This window comes from Spea bombifrons, chromosome 7 (assembly GCF_027358695.1).
Source record: "Spea bombifrons isolate aSpeBom1 chromosome 7, aSpeBom1.2.pri, whole genome shotgun sequence".
In the NCBI taxonomy this organism is placed as follows: Eukaryota; Metazoa; Chordata; class Amphibia; order Anura; family Pelobatidae; genus Spea; species Spea bombifrons.
In genome coordinates, this window is record NC_071093.1 from 40,610,592 (window position 1) to 40,626,469 (window position 15,878).

Genomic DNA, 15,878 nt, shown 5'->3' on the forward strand with positions numbered 1-15,878 from the left:
TGCAGCTCATAGACTAGTATGAGGACCAATACACGAAGATGAAGAGGTTACTCGTTGCCTCTGCTTTAATACAAGCGATATAATAAATGCTTAAACTAAGGAGAGCAACAACTACCAGCTTATTTTAAGGAGAAATACATTACAGTGATAACTTTATGAGAAACGTATTTCCAACTTGTGTAGGCGCCTATCCATCGTCCAATGAAAACGGCCTTAAGACCAACCAAGTGATTCTGTAGCCTTAAATATTGAATGGATTTAAAGGAACTAGCAGAGTAAGAAGGAGTGCATGCCGTCGGAACAAGAACGCCGTGCAGATGTTTGGGTCCCCCCCCCCCCAGAATGCATAGGGAGAGTCCATTAACAAATTTTATTTTAACTTTTTCAATGGGGAAAAAAAATATGCAAATCTGTTCCTAATTAGGTTTAAAAATTCCTTTTCACGGGATAATCAGACTTCAAAAAACTCAATTTTAGTTCTAATCAGATTTTAAAAGGAGGATATTAAGTCAGTTCCGTTCAGAAGAGGGAGAAACGGAGAATTTACCATAAAATGTATTCAAGCTTAGCCCTGAGAGATAATTAAATAAAATTAATTTGGCAGAGGGACGTCTGTACATGCAAACGCTTCTGTCAGAGTGGCACGTTCTGAAAAAACATATAAAAACACAAACACAAAAGCATGCTAATCGCTATGCGAGCGTACGCAGCGCTTATTGTTCAGGGGGCAGGGAACAGCTTATTCAGTGGCAGCCAAACGCCCGAGTATACCGTCATAAAGTACAGGGGAGGAATCAGAGGGAATGGACCAGAATCCAGAGCCAAGCGGTGAGGAAGGGGCCGCTACAAATCTCACAGATGTGCTAAAAGATTAACCCTTTCGCCCATCCAGTCTTTCTTCAAACCCTAATCAGCCGTTGGTCTCATCTTAGATTCAGGAGCCATATGTCTATCCCACGCATTTTTAAATTCCTTCACTGTGTTAGCCTCTACCACTTCTGCTGAGAGGCTGTTCCATTTATATACCACCATCTTGGTAAAAAAAAAAAAAAAAAAGTCCTTTTTAAAGTGCATTCGATATTAGCAGTCTTATTGCGATATTATGTTATGGAGCAGAGATGGGTTAGCCATTATGGTCTATAGGCTGGTGCTTCGGAAAGGGGGGGGCACAATGGTCGTAGGCTTCTTGGGTCCATCTGATTGGGGTCACTAAAGCTCCACGGTCCTACCCAGCACAGCGTGATAGAAGATGAGATCTGGCTCTCTCAGCCAGGGCTCCCCAACTAAAACAACCATGCCAAAAAAAAAAAATGTGAACTGCAAGATGGCGGACAGAGGAAGAAAAACCGGGAGACATAACTGGAGAAAAAAAAAGAAAAAGACTGAAGATAAAGTTTCCTCAGACTCTGGTGTGAATCGTGTAGTGGCATTTCCATCAACATAAGTTATAGAAAACACAGAAACGTTGTGTTGTGTGAGTTATGATGTCATCACCATTCCCAGTGAAGTTTCGCAATAATTAAATGGTCGCTATAACCCCATTTCTGGTGGCACGGGGCAACTGGCTGAGAGTAGGTGGGATCAAAAGGTCAAATATCTACCCCAGCCATCTATAAATCAAACCCATACTGAGAGGCTCCACAACCAGCTGGCTCCCCGGTAATCTGTATTATAAACATTTCCCTGCGTCGATAAACATGCCCAATCCAATCTGATTCGAGTCTCCATCGCCAGTAATCCAATCTACCTGGAACTCGGCATTGTCTGATCTATTCAAGATGTTTATTCCTTTACAAAAGGAAACATGTCGCGGAAATAAACCGGCGTTTTACATCAGCTAACATTCTGAAATTCCCCAATAGGGCTGACCGTTGGCCAAAAAAAAAGTACATTTTATGAAGGCTTAACTTATCCGTGAAATCAACTGCACAACGTCCTCCCGGTTTCAAAGCGCTCCTTCAAGAGGTTTCTAGCCGCAAAAAAAAACATATAAGCCAGCGTGTCCAACAGTAATCCAATTACACGTAAATAATATTCCATCGCCGGAGTGTTTTATCTGCATAAGAAAGCGGTGCTGGTAGCTGAAAATTCTACGTGGTAAGCATTAAAGCATCTACGGCTGATCGTTACTGCCCCCGTGCTCCGCCGTGTAAGACAACATACACAACAACAAGAAATAAAGCCAACGCTTCGCACGGATTCTTGCCCCCGCGGGAAATAAAAGAACAGTCATTAAAAACACTGTAGGGGCCGAATCTGAAACCAATACACGCAGCCGAACAAAACTAATACAAAGCCAGCGGTGAAATTCACAGCGCTCGCCGAAAATCCCCCAACGGGGGGAAACGGGCAACACATCCATCGCCGTATCCGTACTTAATATTCTTCGCTAATGAACGGGAAGTCCAACTAGACTGCGATAGCAAACAGGCTCATCCATCAGGGTAATCTTTGTGGTCGTGATCTACCGGACAACATCTCGTACTTTTCCATATAATCAGGTGGCTGGAAAGAGTCTTACATGAAATTATTTAATTAAAAAAAAAAAAAAATTGTACAGCTCCGCGGAATATGATGGCGCTATATTATAATAATAATAACAAAATATTATTATTAATAATAATTAATATTTCCAAAGTGTAAAAAGCAAGAACTCTCAAAGCGGCTGGCATTTGTTTTCTTTATTTTTATAATATTTTATATATTTCTGCTTGGTGGTCGTAATTATACAAAATGTAAATTGGGCAGATATTGTGGCCACACCCACAAAAAGCACTAAAAACTATTCTTTTTTTGTTTTTTGTTTTTTTAATAAAAATTCTCGGCTCACTAAAAAGCAAGAAAGCTGGTTATCTTCACAGTCTTAAAAAACAAAAAAGCAGATAATGGTCTTTTGTTTATTAAGTCACCTCCCTGATTTAATCTGCATTACTTTAAGCAATCTAACTCCTTAGAGTAAACTTTGTACGCGCTTCAGGCAAGTGTTTAATGTCCGGGTAGATGCAAAATAATTTAAGAATAAATCAGAATACAGAGAAAACAAGCAACCGAAAGAAGGCCGGAAAAAAATCATAAAATACTGAAAGACGGGTCTTTTCCATTGAAACAATTATGTGTTTTTAACATAGTAATAAAATTAAAATTGTTAAAGTTGCTGGGCTGCAATCCGAGCTTGCCGGATCAAAAAATAATAAATTAAAGACCAAAAGGTAGAGTTAAAGGGGAAGTCCCGGGGCTTTATTCATTTCTTGTTGGCGGTACGGATAGTAAGGGTACCAAGCGACTCCATATCAATGTCTGTGTATTTAGAATGCGATGCCATAAAAGTCCATGTTGGTGTAATGGTCAGCTGTCCCAATACTTTTGTCCATATACTGTATATACAATTACCCCACAATCGACATTGCGTGTGATACACAGTAACCGCTTACGTTTTCTGATCTCCCGTAGGCTTGCAGGCCGCCAAGGTTAGAGTGTAGATCAACCATTTTTATTAATGGGTATTAGCAAAGGAGTTTAATATATATATATATATATTTTATTATAGTTATACCAACAAACCGTAAGTATCCAGCATGTTGCCCCCTGGGTTCAGTGGGTTTATTCCAGTACATTCTCTAGAAAGCAACCAAAAATCTTCAGATACGTTTACATAAGGGAACAAAAGGGTTAATTCTAACTTATCATATTGGGAATAAATACAATTCATTGTTACATGTTCCCTTTTATTTTTCTCTCCATAATAAAATAAAACACTTAATATAAAATGATATTGATCTTTTTAAAATCCAAACTTTAAAATACGGTAAAGATTAAAAAACTCTCGAGAAGATAACTAACGGTCTACCTGGCTTCCAAAATTCCCTCCGGGTTCATTAGTCTGGCCCGAGCTCAATTCATCTAAGTGAAGAATTAACTTTGGCAAGGAGCAGCCCGTATGACATACATGACGAGTAACCCCGGTTTACAAACCTCCAGCGAGAGTTTTTTTTTTGGGTGGGGGGGGTCCGTCTCGCTTTCGGAACAGGTGAAGAATACAGAAGGACGTTACCCATCAGACAGAGCCGAAGTGGAAAGAACAGACGCAAAAAAAGTATTTATGTAGCAACTAAGTGTCTGGGCTGATTAGCTGTCTAGAATTGCTATGTATTGAAGGGGATCGCGAGGCCAGCTCGCCTCACCTCCTCCAAGGAACATTTAAAAGAGTTGTAGATGAAGGCAAAAGAAATCTCGCCCGGGGAAACAGGTTTGAATTAACTTCGACAGAACTGGGCCAAGCAGGGAAAATTCTTTATTTTTTTGCCTTAAAAAAGATGGCATGTGATGTGGCCCTTGTTCACAGCAACATATTAAGGACCGCAATAAGCTCCTTACTATCATAAAGAAGCTGATGAAAGATAAAACGCTACGGGGAAAATTCTGCCACCTTTACCCATATTTTAGATTTTTTTATTTATTTATTTATTTTAAAGCGACCCTAACAAATTGGCCTTTTTATGTAATTTCAAAACTTTTTTAAATAAAAAAAAAATTGGAAAGAGTGGAACTTTTTCTTTAGTGTACGTCAAGGTGCGGCGTCCTCGTATGCCAAGCATTTAATGGGCAGAAATAACAAGATTCTCGGCTCACAAAAAAAAAAAAAAAAAAAAAACTCACTTAAGAGCAAGAAAGCTGGTTATCCTCACAAAAAAAAGCAGATAATGGTCTTTTGTTTATTAAGTCACCTCCCTGATTTAATCTGCATTACTTTAAGCAATCTAACTCCTTAGAGTAAACTTTGTACGCGCTTCAGGCAAGTGTTTAATGGCCGGGTAGATACAAAATAATTCGAGAATAAATCCAAATACAGAGAAAATGTGCAACCTAAAAAGGCCGGAGAAAAATCATAAAATACTCAAAGACGGGTCTTTTCCACTTAAATAATTATGTTTTGGGGGGTTTTTTAACATTGAAACAGAATTTGCCGGCAGATCAGACCAATTCCACCTGTCTAGTCTGCCTGTCGTTGGTCTCGTCTTAGCTTCAGGAGCCGTATTATTATTCCATGCATCCTTTAATTCCCTTACTATATTACCCTCTACCACTTCTGCTGGAAAGCTGTTCCACTCATCTACCACCCTCTCAGTACAGTAACCTCTGTCTGCTTCTCTGTCTCCCAACCATGGCTTTTCCATGGGGTTGGAATTACAAATCATTTGGAAGAACGGGACCCTGCACACGCTTGTTCATTCCAACAGTTCAAAAACAAATACTGGATATCAAAGCCGGAGACAACGGCCAGAAGATTGTCCTCGACTCCCTTCCCCCAATCAAAGTCCACACATATTTTTGAAACTTCGGAGTAAAAAAAATAAAAAGTGAAGCATCAATTCTACTTCCTCTTTAAAATTTACCTATTTTTTACCAGCGCACTTGCCCTTAAATTTCTTATTTTTTTTTCTTCCTTAATCATGAGTCATCTTTTTTTTCCTCCCCGCTCAGCTTCAGCTTCTAGCTCATTTCCCTGGTCCTTTTATTCGTTAAACCCTTTTTTGTCGCACCATCTCGCTGCAATCAGCAGTAGACAGCGCTGGCAAATTGCTTTGATACCATCTATTGATAAAACGTTCGCCGAGCACAATGCTGATAATAGACGCGACGCGATTTAGTTGTTCTCGATCCGCCGGCCCTTCCTGCATTAGTAAGTTCTAAGCCCCGGACAATGGACCGGTGCCCTTTGCTTCAAGGTTTTTTAGATTCTTTCGTTCTCATTCAAAACCAGAGTTGAGATAAGGGAACGGGGGGGGCTGCGAAAAGAATGCCCAATTACAAACAGCCCCGATGTCACCTGATCCCCGGATCCCGAGACAAGACATCCCATTAATGCAACAGTTTCTGAAGACCCATCTATGATTTTTATCATAAACGATCCAAACCCACCCAAAAAATTCGATGATATGTTCCTTCTGTCCATAATGAGGAGTTACAAATGACTGCACAAGGTCTTAAAGCGAAGAAGGTTAAGAGCAAAGAATGAACAGGTGTCTGGGAAACTTATCATACCTCCCAACTGTCCTGTTTAAAGTGGGCTGGCGGGCCTACCAGGAAGGTAAATGGGTGTTTCTACCCACACGTAACAAAGGTGTCATAATCTGGACACCTAAAATGTTGAGACATGATCACACATATTACATTGTGTATTATATATATATACATACATACACACACACACACACACAATGTATCGGGGTTTTCTCTTTTGAACCAGAGTCTTATTGGATCATGTGCATCATGGATCTGGATTTCCAGAAAGCTCACTTGCCATCTATGGTTTCCATCTACTACTGATCGTCAGCTTCGTTTCTGGTGGACATTTGACCTCATCCCGGTTATCAGCCCCTTAGGCGGACATTATTGAAGATCCTCAGCAAAAACCAATTCTAAAAACAATCAGCCTATTTTACTAGGTTGCTTTGGAGCTGCAGAACTTATACTACCATGGAGTAAGGAAAAGATTGGGGCGGTGGTTCCTATGTTCTGGTTGTAGAACGTCGGGACTTTTGGAGCGCAACATGCATTCAGTCATAACCCATGAGATATTGTCTATCCCATAGGCCATAATTCTTCCGACCTCCAGTATAAGAGGATTCCAAGCTCACCACACCAAAAAATAGAAACATGAGGTTTAACGACAGAGCCGGCCCATTCGCCCATGTAGCTCGCCCATTTTTACCGATGTAAAGACTCAAAGCTTAATCAGCCCTCCAAGGCCTTCTGCCTACCCCCAGTCAGTAAACATTCCCTACATTATATCAAAGCTTTTTAGACCTTCCATGGTATGTCTACATATAACGTTATCCGAGTAAATCTATACACACAAGTGTTTGTGTTGTCTTTGCGTTCATTCATTCTTTTTTTGCTGACAGCTCAGAAAAACGAAGTAGCTCTCTTTACTTCTAAAACCATTCATTTTGCACAATGTCGCATCCTATCACTGCCGAATATTTGTCAATCCTTACATTTACTGAGTAAGAAAGGGGTTGATTCCGCAAAACATAAAGAATAAATATTCAAACGCGGCTCATCTACAATGCAGCCTTATCGTTATCTCTCCATCTATTCCATGTTTTATCACCCATTTGGGCTTTTATTACACACACACACACACACACACACACACACTATATATATATATATATATATATATATATAAATATAAATATATATAGATATATTATTTTAAACATAAATTAAATAGGTTTATTTAACTGTAGGAGACACAATTTGGGAAAACTGACCCCACCTGCATGAAGAAAAAAAAAGAAAGAAGGCAGACACAGGTACAAGAGTCAGAAAAGGAAAAAATTGGAGTTCATAGCCTAGGATTCCATTCCCGCTGAGGGGTCAGTATAGGATTAAAAATTAAATGTGTTTAGAAGCTACAGATTACTGGAACGCCAGTGAAACGAGCCGTGATATCAGTGAAATAGCGAGCCGGGTGTGTGGTCATGGTTTAGAGCGAGGTTCGGATACGGCGTTCAGATAAAGATTAGGGGCATCACACAGAAGGATGCATTGAAGGCGATCAGCGTGCTGCATTGTCGCGAAAACCTAGGCGGTGATGAACCTAGGCGAGGCGGCAAGCTTGTTTAGAGGGGCTCACTATTAGGGGACAGGTAATAGACGGAGGGCACAACTGTATAATGTGCCGTACCGGAAAAACTCAACGACAAAAAGAAATTCTAAAACATTCCGCGTTAGAATGTCCTTGTTTAACCTTTTCAACATTGCGCAAGATCAGCATGCGTTTGCTTTCATTCATTCATTCAGCCTTCATTTAAGGCAGTTGCTTAGCCTCATCCGACTTCAGCAGACAAGGTTTCGGGGGACGTGGGAACGCTCTTATAGCATGGGCTCCGGTGTCTGTGTGCCAAGCACCTGCCGCTCCTACGAGCGAGCCCCTCGACGGGCACGGCCGCCGGAGATCAGCCGGCCACACAAAGGATTTCCTATAATAAAAACACATTCACCCGCTCTCGACCTTCAGGGCGGCAGCCTCGCGGTTTCCAGGATAGCCAATTTGCAAATGTGAAAGACTAATTTTTACATAATAGATCTAATTTACATTTGATGGGGCTCATTAGTATGAGGCGGACTTGTATTCTGCAAGAGATGGCGGCTACGTGCCTAGAAGCCAATAGATTAGGTAACGAGGGCTCTGCTCGCAAACCTAAAACCTACAAAAATTTACATTCCTGCTTTTTTACTTGGGGAAAAAAAATCAATTAAATGAAAACCCAAGGAATTAACCCATAAACTACAACTCTTTAAAACTGAAACGCACAATAATCCTATAGCAAAGCTCACAGATAATAATGTTCGGCTTTGGAAATCTTAAACACTCCTTAGGTGACGAGTCTCTAAAGTCTCTTTCCATACCATAACGTTAAGATTAGGTGTATGCAGCCATCTGGAGTCCCCCCCGCCCCCATAAGGTTGAGTTGGTTGCCATATACTGTTCAGGAGGGCCAGGGAATAAAGTCCTCAAAAAAAATAAACATAAAATAAAGAAAACCCTGGGGGCTTCTACCAAATGAGGAAATGTGCCCCTTCATTAGTCATTTAAGTAGCACAATTAAATTTTGCTAAGGCTTACGATGAGCTGCATCCCAATTATTAGCGAAAGACCCATCTCTGGGAAACTGGCAGGAGACTAGCGTCAGTCTGCGCCAGACAGCTGGAGGCCGTCCATGATCTTCATCGAAGAAGCCAGATGCCGCTGATAATAGATCCACGTCCCACAAGCAAGCCTCATAAAAATCCCACATCAAAGCCAAAGGGTTCACTCACCGGAGCTACCTGGTGAGTGTCCAGGTGAGTTCCGGTTTCAATGCTAACTTCACTATGCATCATGAAGGGCCGACCCCTGAGAGATTCTCGTGGAAGAAGGGCCGAGTTGGCCCTGAACGACACACAGTTTGTTGAAATTAGATTTCTTATTTATTATACAGGGTCCAGCTCAGCGGTTCTTTGCAGCAGAAGCTCATCGTCACTGAGATTGAAACCCTTCTGTAAAGTCGCCAGGAAATTCACAGCTTAGTTCAGGGGCGTCCAACCTGCGGCCCTCCAGCTGCTGCAGGACTACATCTCCCATAATGCTCTTCCAGCTAAGGGGCTGGCTGAGGAGCATGGTAGATGTAGTCCTGCAGCAGCTGGAGGGCCGTAGGTCGGACGCCAGTGGCTTAGTTAATAAAAGGTATTTCTGCAAAACACTTTTTCTCCTTCCTAGGAACCAAATCTCCATATACTTGCCCCTGTAATATATTTTAACCACTTGCCTTACTAACATTTAGTGTAAAGCGGATCATCTAGTAATTATTCAGCTAGAATTCTGACGACGTTCTAATAGCTGAAACAGTTTTGGGTCAATTCACTTTAACTCGTGAGTTGCTCCGACAATTGCCATCATGAGTTATGATCCAAATGGGTCCAACGGGACCGTGCTGAAGTCACCTGTAACCGTGACGAAACTAGTACAGTTAAGTCATTAACGCGCCAGGAATGTAGGTGTCATAAGTATGCCCCCCCCCCGACATCTGTCCCGTCTTAATTGCATCTAAACCGAGCTGCCTGCAGAATGCCGAACGTACTTAATCACAACAGAGACGTTTCGGTGAATAGGAGAAAAGCTCAGGGAGTTAGCGGATTCACCTCCTAAAACCTCTGCTTGTTTATTTTAAGAGCGAGAGAACGAGCGGCAGCGTAGAAGCGGAACAGATCGTATTAAACGTGAAAGCATGCCAAAGGAAATCAGACTCATTAGATAACTAAATATCGGTGAAAAGGCCTTTTCTTTTAATGCTCTAGAATTCTTTTTTTCTTCTTGGCATGCCCATGGTTTTCTACTTAAAACAAGGACTTCGGTCTTAATAAAAGCAGCCTGTAAGTAGCGGGTACATCCACTGACATTCCGAGTGGAGAGGATTGGAAAATAGGGCAGAGCGCCATCTAGTGGCGAAAAAAAAACAATAATGGTTAAAAAAAAACCTTAATATAGGAGAGCAATGTTTTGAAACTAAAAAAAATACAGAAATTAACAGAATCTGGCGATAAGGATCTGCACGAGTTAATTTGATAGAAATCTCTGAACGATGCTCATAGAACGCTACAGGACAAGATGGCAGCAAACAATCTCTTGTGCCAGGCACGTCCTATCACTTTTTTCTGTAGAATCTTGGCAATATTTACAAAAAAATAAATAAAAAAGTTGAAGCATCCAACCGTACTGTGCCCTGCGGTGTATTTCTCTTTGGAAGCCCCCCTGAGGCATACTCCAACACCCCAGCCCCTAACTGAGCCCGCTTTTCACAGTGCAGGACGGTTTAGCAGACACGCCTAAGTATTAAACAAGCCTTATACCCGCAGGAGAAGCCACATTAGTTACATTAGAGAATCGCATAACACCGTGTCCCCCTTAAAGACATATTACAGAGTGATAGGCACGTGGCTCCTGCGCAGAATGGATAATTAAAGTGTCCGAGGGAGCTCGGGGGTAAGAAGGAAAGGAAACTTCTTCACTTTTACAAGCAAGGTATTCGCTCGCAGCCTCTGAACAGAATTTCACAGATGAATTAAGCCTCCCGTGAAATAATATTAAGTTTTATCAGCGGTAAATCAATCTTGCAGGGTCCGCACCTCAGCAGTGCCCCTAAGCGAACGTAACGGGAATTAAAATGAGTGTTTTTACAAGATATATTTTTATTGAAATCAGCGTGAAATCTTCCTAATGCAAATTATTCACACAAAAAAAAAAATAATATACAGCCATAAATTATTTCCTCCGGCATATATTTTTGTTTTTTCTTATTCAAACCCTGTTTTAAAAAAAATAATAAAATACATACATATTCAGTGTAAGGCACGGCTCAGCGTTACGTGGCTTAATCAAAAGCCGCCTGCTTAAACAGAGCGCTCTAATGTTCAATGAAGACGTTATTAGACTGCAGCAAAAGGCTTGTCATTCATTTCCATTTCTCTCCTGCTGCTAAATTACTTCATTAAACACGAACAGCTTGGGGTAAGTAAAAGCTTAAACACTAGATACCCCCCTTCCCAAAAAAAAATAAATAATAATAATAAATAATAATAATAAAATAAATAATAAGTAATAATAATAAAATAGTAATTTGGGTGGTATGTTGGAAGGGGGACGGTAGCCTATTTCTTATTCCCGTGCCGGTATCCGGTGGAACGTAGAGGCACGTAGTAGAGGAGACAAAGTGACAGATGCCGGTGATTACGAAGAGGATCGTAAACGCATATGGAACCGGCGTAATTGGATTCCATTATGAGTAGAATACAGCCAAAAGTAATTTGCTGTTAAATCACCAGCTCTTCATATTCCAATTTACGAATAAATAAGCATTTTATTTTTTTTTGTAAAGGCACGATTATGTACCTTTTTTTAAGGCACACACGAAATTTCTTTTGACTAAATATACGGTATATAAAATATATTTAGTGCTGCCTGCGCGTGTGTTTAAGTCCCAAAATAAAAAAAAAAATAATAGTATAATATATTAGTCAGGCCCCAAAAGCAAACAAATTTAATTTGATTAAAATGATTAGAAATGGGGGGTATGCAAATATTAATAATTTCGGGGCAACAAAATAATTAAAATATGTTGATTATTTGTGAAAGCCTTAAGCGCAATATTTCCTCTCTCTATATTAGAATATACATTAAGATTTTAATAGATTAATATTATTATTAGATTTAACAGAGAAAACCTCTTATTTCTGAAGTCAGAAATGTAGCGTGTTACTTTTTCTTTTCCCGGAGAATAGAAGGGTTAAAATAATTTTATTTAATAGGCAGGTACTTTGATTTCTTCTTAAATGTAACTGCATCAATTTTAGTTCTAGCAATGGAACATTATGAAAAAATGGGGGGGGAAACGCAATCTAAGCTTTCAACGGGTCGGCTCTTAAACTTTCGGAGTACAAGATGACTTTCAATTTTGTGCGTTTCCGACACCGCTGCAGTAATAGTGAATTATTTCACGGGCGAGAAACAAGCTCCCCAATTTATTTTTGTGGAAGGTTAACTAGCCTTTAGTGGCGGAGAATCTGCCGTCTATGGGTAGTCACGGCGTTCTGAACGACGACTCGATCCAACCTTCCCGGGTTGTGGAAAGAGGGTGAAAGGAGTAGAATATTTCCTAAAAGCAACCAAACTTTGACATGAATAAAGAGAATTCATGCTTATTAGTTGAACTTTTTTTTTTAATTATTTTATTTGGCAGTTCTAGACACACCGATTCTTTTTCTTAAAACATTTCCTTAAGGTAAAGTATTAGTTTACGGGGGGGGGTATGATGTCATTTTCATTTCCCAATGAAAAAACGGACAATCTACTAAGTATTTTACATCTTTCTCACCTATGGAAAATGTTTGAGGGGAGGAGAAAGCTCCAGGACAGTAGAGAAGCATCATTATATAATATATATAAGCCTGTTGTTCATTCAGAAGGAAATAATATGAAGATATCCCAAGGATAGGGGTAAGCGGTAAAGCGTATCAAATGATAGTCTGCCCAGAAGTTCTCTTCCATCTACTCACACAAACCCTACAAAGGCCGCGGAATCAAACTGGAGGAATCAGGAAGATGGTTTCTCCTAATAAGAATATATTACATATATATTTATTAAATATAAAGAGCTGAAAGTTCTACTGCTTCTCCTGTCCCGCGGACATCACACCAGTTATTGTGATAAGAGGAGTTACAGTAAGGGCTGTAAAGCTTTGGAATGCACAGTATGGAGACGACGGGCATAGATAATATAGAGGATTTTAAGAAGAAGAATTGTTTTTTGGCAAGAACGGGTGTTCATCGGTGAACGTGTTGCCCATGGGGTCAAAAATGGCTTTGGCGTGTAGGTTCTTGCCTTCATCTAGATCAATGCAGTTAGATATATCTCAATGGACTTATCCCAACATATCCCTACCTTACTACATAAATCCTGTACATTCACATTTTTTCCCACTTTTTTTTTAGATACCTAAGTAGGGGTTGTATATAATAATATTATTATTATTATTAAGTAACTTGGTTTCTATTTATTAGTAGCCCTTGAAAATATTGTGCTAAAAGTAGGTGCGGATATTATATCCATGATTTTTTTTTTAATGAGTTTTAACACCAAAAGTCAAACATATCTGAATTTACCAAGGTGACCACAATCAAAAAAAAATACAGAAAACCAACAAAAACGTGTTTGTTTTTAACACCAAACATGGATACAGTATCATGGATGAATATGACTCTACAAGAAGTCCCATCAATGCAACGAGGAGACAACCTTTCATAATAAAATAAAATCTTACCTTATATTCAAGCCAGTTTGCTCTAGATTCTCCCAGCTTTTTAGTTTTTTCTGCAGTTTCTACAAAAAAAAAAGTAAATAAAAATGTGGGTGTGGATTTGTTTTAATATATACATTTTTTTGTACAACGGGAACAGTTTTTCTCCAGTTCTATGCTCCCTGGTAACGTGCATTCACCATATTTACAAATTTAAGAAATCCTGTCAAAAATAAGCTTGAAGACCAATTGGTGGCTCTCAAAGATTTTTAAAAAAGGTTCTTAATTATATTCGGTCCTGTCCATTAGTTGAACCACATGTGTGTGGTTTCTGGGCCACAAACGGTACCCAAAGCATGGCCAAGAAACATGGAACACCTAGAAAGGCGTTCGCTGGCTCTGCCATAACGGGCCACATAGTTCATGTCTGCAGTCCAATTCTGTGGTTTCTAAGTTCTAGTCTACGGGAGTCTAACGATGACGGCACCGACATCATATACAACAGGGTGTGGGGGTGGAATCGCAAGAAAAAACAGTGAAAGAGCAAACTAAAATGTTATAATTTGTGATTTTTACATGAAATCTTGTGTTCAAATGAACAGCTTCAAAAGGAGAATTTATTCCCATGTGGAGGTGGCAAAAATGCAACTCTAAATGGAAACCCTCATTTATCCTATTTATCAATTTCATTGTACTTTCTATAAAACATCAAATGCAAGGTTTATGGTTTGAAACATCGTTTTCAGATCAGTAGAACTTCTAAAAAGGCATTTGGACGTAACTAACATTATAAAAAGGTGCTACGTGTACATTAAGAAAAAAACAAATAAGAAAGCATTAAAACGTATTGTTTCCAGCTGACACGGGGAGGCAATTTTCCGATGCACTGCCCACTTCCTGCTGTGTCCTCTGAAACCCGTCTGCTAGAAAGTGCTCTTAACAGAAACTTCAAAGGGAAAATCACATCTCCTGGTCTATTATGGAACAGCGTATGCCATTTCAAATAGCCGGAGATGCATGACGCTATGGAAATATTTTCGTGTTTGTTGATGTTGCGCGGCGTTCTTGCTTATAAGCATAACTTGGATTCTAACTATAATTTTCCATCACGGGACCCGTTGATGTAAGTATATGCTAGACATGGCACAGCGACGGGAGGGGGACGGGGTTAGTTAATGTGAACCATTAAAATAACACAAATAAATAATTAATGAAAGATAGTTTACGAGTGTATTTGTGCTATAAAAGAGAGAGTATAAAAATAATAATAATACTAAAAAAGTCACATTAAATGTCATTGTAACTAGAAAATTAACTTGTAAGGGAAGCTTAGTGGCCATAAACAAGCCTATCAGTTCAAAAATTTTACAGCGTCAAGAGAGACAGTTGGCATAATGGCTACATCCGCGACTTCATTCTGAAGAGGCTCACAAACTGGCAATTAGCGATTCGGGGGCATCCGTGCAACCCAGAGCCTTGCAAAGGCCGATTCTCATTGGCAATGAGACATAATCCAATAAAATAAGTGTGATTTGAATATTTAGAATGGGCTTGGTTTGTTTTGGGCCATAGGACTCTCATCAGGATGTTGAATGTCTTCTTCATACTGATCTGAGGTTTAGCCCAAGCCCATCTGTAGTGCAGAAATACCACTGCAGAATGTCCACTTTTTACATCATCACAACACACTTGATAACCATTAACTTCCTTAAACTTCACATGCATCCTGACAAACATCATGAGGCATACTACAAAAAGTCTTCATCTTCACAGAAACAATTCTTCTGTGAAAATTTCTATGGGTGCAAAGTCCCTTTTTCTGCCAAAAGTTTTTTCCCCCCATCTCTAACTATTAATGCGGAAGCGCGCTCGAGTCAATTCCCACTTTAATGGAGACATCATATCCGACACAACTTCAGCCCTTCGTATGGTGGACACGAACTGCCAGAATCAACTTCGTATCCAAGTTGATGTCGCATTGTTGGATAATGAGATTTTGAGTTTAAGATGTCAAAACAAAGAACACTTACTTCTTTCTCCATTTCCAGCGCCACAAGCTCCTCTTTCATGCGATCGTATCTTTCAACAGTTCTCCGAAGACCCTCAACCTCTTCCTTCAGCAACGCATTATTTTCTCTCATCTCCCTAATCACAAGAAGGTAATAAAATGTGTTTGTGAACCATCCACTATATGTAACTTTGCACATAATATTGCCATACCACCAAATGCTATTGAATTTTAAACTCATTATTACAAGAAGATGTAGAATCGTCTTAGTTCAAGCCATTAGAAGATGGGTCCTGTACGGCCTTAGCAAGGTTTACTATTTGACGTTATATTTTACGGGCGAGGTGCCTACTGAGTAGATATATCAGATGCCGGCTCATCGAAATGATGTGGTATAAAAACAAAGTCCTTTATTATAGACAAAATTAAACGCATAAATCCACGGCAGATATCTAACAGGGTATAAATAACGCTGGTAGAGACCTAACACGCTTCGTGCATTCTAGCACTTAATCGTAGGATGCATGAA

At 39.8% G+C, this 15,878-nt stretch overlaps 1 protein-coding gene across 1 annotated transcript in view; it reads right to left on the reverse strand.

Annotated features, from left to right (window-relative positions):
- The window catches only part of MAD1L1 (mitotic arrest deficient 1 like 1), a 229,047-nt gene that overhangs the window by 208,176 nt on the left and 4,993 nt on the right, over positions 1 to 15,878 (reverse strand). The window contains exons 8-9 of the mRNA XM_053470470.1: positions 15,372 to 15,486; positions 13,366 to 13,424 (exon numbers count right to left, since the gene is read on the reverse strand). Of these exons, the coding sequence (XP_053326445.1) occupies positions 13,366 to 13,424; positions 15,372 to 15,486 (174 nt within the window). The remainder of the gene's footprint in view (positions 1 to 13,365; positions 13,425 to 15,371; positions 15,487 to 15,878) is intronic.